Below are 4,724 nucleotides of genomic sequence, written 5' to 3' on the forward strand. Positions count from 1 at the left end.
GTCCTTCTCTTTGAAGAAATGATAATACATTTATATCAGATATATTGTTTTTCTTTTTTTTCCCCCCTTTGCTTTTGGGGATTGGTTCAGCTTCCTGTTTCCTGTTTCCTGTTTCCTGTGCTGCTTCACACTGTCGCCTGTGTATCACGGCCCTGATGATGATGATGATGAAGATGAATGTACCCGTCACTCCCGCCCCTCCCATGTTCCCTCCCAGCGTGTTCAAAAGTTTTGTTAAGTGTCTGTCTTCGTCTCGGAGGCTCGGAGGCTCGAGGCTCGGCATCGGCGGTGAGTCATCATCATCTCTCAGCCCACCTGCCTCTCTTCTCTCCCCCTCCCCCCTTCCTCCCCCTCTTCCCTCTTTTTTTTTTTTTTTTTTTTTTTTGATCTCCTCCCTCTTTCATCCTCTCCGCTGCATCCCTCCTCCCACACACTGCGAGGGTACAGGATTTCTGTTGGAGTGTGTGTTTTTGTCTTGATGGTGTGTAACAGCTGGAACAGAGCCAATCTAATACCCCCCACCCCCCCCCCCACCCCCAAATCACCCATTGCATCACCCCTCCTCCTCCCAACCCCCCCCACCCAAGTTTTCCCCCTCCTTTCTAGCATGGCGAGGCGCTCATCCGCATGTGCGTGTGGTAGCGAGGTGGAGGAACGTGCGAGGGCGGCCCCGCCATTGGCATCGACTGGGGTGGGGGTCCGCTCGGGTGAGGGTGAGGGTGGGGCTGAGGGTGAGGGTGACCATGGGTGTGGGCGTGAGCGTGTGACACCCTTGGTAAGGTAGAGGTGGCAGCCGGATGGAGGGGATGGGGGTAAGAGGAGGAGGTGGAGGAGGAGGAGGCCGGCTGGAGCTGGTAGCTGGCTGCGGAGGACGGACCTGAAGAGGAGGGGGTCGGCTGGGAGCTGCTGCCACCCTTGGGTGGGGGCTGCGGGGGCGGAGTTTGGTTGAGCTGGATGGAAATGTCAGAGGAGACGTCGGAGGGGCTGCGGCCTCGCTGAGGTGGAGGCCAGGAGTCCGGGTGGAGGAACTGGCCGCTGTAGTCGCTGCAGTCGGACATGCGGGGGCGGTAGAGGGTCGGGTGGGGTCGGTACAGCTCCTCCTCGGCGTAGCGCTTCATGAAGAGGTAGACGGACATCACTCCTGCACCCTGGGGTGTCACACACAAACATACACAGATTACTGAGATGTGTTTTCTGCCTCCAGTTCAGTTGCTTTTATTGTCCCTTAACCTTCCTGTTGTCCTCCCGGGTCAAATTGTCCCTGTCTGTTTTGAATGTTCCTTCTTTCCTCCCTTCCTTCCTTCCTTCCTTCCTTCCATCTGTCCTTCCTTCCTCCTTCCCTCCTTCTCTCTTTCTTTCCTTCCTCTCTCTTTCCTCCCTTCCTTCTTTCCTCCTTCCTCCCTCCTTTCTTCCTTCCTTCTTTCCTTCCTCCCTCCCTCCCTCCTTCTCTCTCTCTTTCTTTCCTTCCTCTCTCTTTCCTCCCTTCCTTCTTTCCTCCCTCCCACCTCCCTTCCTTCTTTCCTTTCCTACCTTCCTTCCTCTCTCCTTTCTTCCTTTCCTCCTTCCTTCCTTCCTTCCTTCCATCTGTCCTTCCTCCCTCCCTCCCTCCCTCTCTCTCTCTTTCCTCCCTTCCTTCTTTCCTCCCTCCCACCTCCCTTCCTTCTTCCTTTCCTCCTTCATTCCCTTCTTTCCCTCCTTTCTTCCTTTCCTCCTTCCTTCCTTCCTTCCTTCCTTCCATCTGTCCTTCCTTCCTCCCTCCCCCCTTCTCTCTTTCTTGCCTTCCTTCTTTCCTTCCTCCATCCCCCTTTCTTCCTTCCTTCTGTCCTTCGTTCCTTCCCTCCCTTCCTCGTTTCCTTTCTCCAGGGAAAGATGAACATTAACACCTGCAGCTGTTTGACAGTCAGCTGATTCAGATTCAACCTGGACTCCTTTTAACCAGATCCCTCGCTCCTTGCACCAAACTGTATGTCTTTAATTTATTCTTCTGTGCAGCACGTTGGTCCACTGTGTATGTTTTAAACTGCAGGCTCTGCTAAATGACGTAAAGCCTGTTGTGTCCTAACTTTACTTTATATATGAGTCAAGGAGACAGGGAGGGAGGAGACAAGGAGACAGGGAGGGAGAAGACAAGAAGGGAGGAGGCAAGGAGGGAGGAGACTGCTCTTTAACTTCTTAGAAATACAGCATCTACTGTATAAAGAGTTTCTCAGGAACTGCAGCAAGGAGGGAGGAGACAAGGAGGGAGGAGACAAGGAGACAAGGAGGGAAGAGACAAGGAGACAGGGAGGGAGGAGACAAGGAGACAGGGAGGGAGGAGACAAGGAGATAAGGAGGGAGGAGACTGCTCTTTAACTTTACAGAAATACAGCATCTACTGTATGAAGAGTTTCTCAGGAACTGCAGCAAAGAGGGAGGAGACAAGGAGGGAGGAGATAAGGAGGGATGAGACAAGGAGAAAAGGAGGGAGGAGACAAGGAGGGAGGAGACAAGGAGACAAGGAGGGAGGAGACAAGGAGACAGGGAGGGAGGAGACAAGGAGATAAGGAGGGAGGAGACTGCTCTTTAACTTTTCAGAAATACAGCATCTACTGTATGAAGAGTTTCTCAGGAACTGCAGCAAGGAGGGAGGAGACAATGAGACAGGGAGGGAGGAGACAGGGAGGGAGGAGACAAGGAGACAAAGAGGGAGGAGACAAGGAGACAGGGAGGGAGGAGACAAGGAGGAAGGAGACAAGGAGGGAGGACACAAGGAGACAAGGAGGAGACAAGGAGGGAGGAGACAATGAGACAGGGAGGGAGGAGCCAGGGAGGGAGGAGACAATGAGACAGGGAGGGAGGAGACAAGGAGACAAAGAGGGAGGAGACAAGGAGACAGGGAGGGAGGAGACAAGGAGGAAGGAGACAAGGAGGGAGGACACAAGGAGACAAGGAGGAGACAAGGAGGGAGGAGACAATGAGACAGGGAGGGAGGAGCCAGGGAGGGAGGAGACAAGGAGACAAAGAGGGAGGAGACAAGGAGTCAGGGAGGGAGGAGACAAGGAGTCAGGGAGGGAGGAGACAAGGAGACAGGGAGGGAGGAGACAAGGAGACAAAGAGGGAGGAGACAAGGTGACAAGGAGGGAGGAGACAAGGAGACAGGGAGGGAGGAGACAAGGAGAAAAGGAGGGAGGAGACAAGGAGACAAGGAGACAATCCATCCATCTATTCATTGTCAGTCTGGCTAGAAAATGAGTGAGATTGTGATTAACAGTTCATAAAAAGTAAATATTTAGATTCTTAAGAAACAAACTGCAGCTTTTCTAAATGACATATAGCTCTGTTAAATCTGTAACTGCACCAAACATTATCCTAACTTTACTTTATATGAGTCAAGCTGCAGTTATGAAGAGTTTCTCAGGAACTGCAGCAATAACTGTGACTCATCACATCTAAAAAAAAAATAAATCCATAATACAGATACATATTAAACATTTAAAATAAATAAATAAACATTTCTAATCATCTTCTATTAAACATAAAAAAGTATATTTAGATGATTGTGAATCCCTGGAGGAGGCTTTCAAGCTTTTATTACTGGTTTTATGACGTCTTTATGAATATTCTCACTCCTGCAGGCGATTCATATTTTGTAAATCTTTTTTTTTTTATTGTTTTATGTTAGGTTACCATGACAACCGCTACATTTTTATGCATAATTGGACATTTTAAACATTTTAAACAGCTCTGGTTATGATTGATTATGATGATTGGTAGAAAGTTATGCACATAAAGTAAAGTGGATCTGATGGATAAAGTTAATGTCAGGTTACCATGGCAACTGCTACACTTTTATGCATAATTGGACATTTTAAACGTTTTAAACAGCTCTGGTTATGATTGATTATGATGATTGATAGAAAGTTGTGCACATACAGTAAAGTGGATCTGATAGATAAAAGTTAATGTCAGGTTCCCATGGCAACCGCTACACTTTTATGCATTATTGGACATTTTTAAACAGCTTTGGTTATGATTGATAGAAAGTTATGCACATACAGTAAAGTGGATCTGATAGGTAAAGTTAATGTTAGGTTACCATGGCAACCACTACACTTTTATGCATTATTGGACATTTTAAACAGCTTTGGTTATGATTGATAGAAAGTTATGCACATACAGTAAAGTGGATCTGATAGGTAAAGTTAATGTTAGGTTACCATGGCAACCGCTACACTTTTATGCATAACTGGACATTTTAAACAGCTCTAGTTATGATTGATTATGATGATTAATAGAAAGTTATGCACATGAAGTGGATTTGATAGATAAATAAATGCATAAAGGCAAAATAGAGAAATCAAGAGGAGAAGACTTTAAAAAAAAAAAAAAAATCAATTTTCATGCATAAAAATTCAAGTTTTCAGCAAATTCTCTGATGAAAACAGCTTTTATGAAAACGCCACAGTCAGCATCATCTTTCTCCCTTAACGCGCCGCCATCAGGAGAGGAAGAAATTAAAATAAATTCATGATAATTTTTTGCAGAGAGTTGACAAAAAGGCTCGACGCTCCTCCGCAGAATGAGCCATTATCAGAAATGTATGCATGTTTTAGCACGGGGGGGAAATCCGCTGAGTCTTCACAGCTCATTGACTATTCATCCACAACAACGTTGCTACAACCGCCCTGAAACATGAGAATGTGTTGGTGTGTGTGTGTGTGTGTGTGTGTGTGTGTGTGTGAGAG

The 4,724-nt window shown here is 47.3% G+C and overlaps 1 protein-coding gene across 5 annotated transcripts in view; it reads right to left on the minus strand.

The window, feature by feature from the left end:
* Window positions 1-602: 602 nt before the first annotated feature.
* cacng7a (calcium channel, voltage-dependent, gamma subunit 7a) overlaps window positions 603-4,724 on the minus strand; it is a 36,924-nt gene continuing 32,802 nt past the window's right edge. Inside the window, exons 5-6 of one of the 5 annotated variants that reach the window (XM_053334957.1) lie at window positions 931-1,148; window positions 603-669 (exon numbers count right to left, since the gene is read on the minus strand). In XM_053334957.1, the coding sequence (XP_053190932.1) occupies window positions 603-669; window positions 931-1,148 (285 nt within the window). Of the gene's footprint in view, window positions 1,149-4,724 lie in introns of all 5 variants that reach the window. The other 4 variants (XM_053334956.1, XM_053334955.1, XM_053334954.1 and 1 more) reach the window with 4 other exon arrangements.

The sequence above is a fragment of the Scomber japonicus genome, chromosome 15, assembly GCF_027409825.1.
Source record: "Scomber japonicus isolate fScoJap1 chromosome 15, fScoJap1.pri, whole genome shotgun sequence".
Classification (NCBI taxonomy): domain Eukaryota; kingdom Metazoa; phylum Chordata; class Actinopteri; order Scombriformes; family Scombridae; genus Scomber; species Scomber japonicus.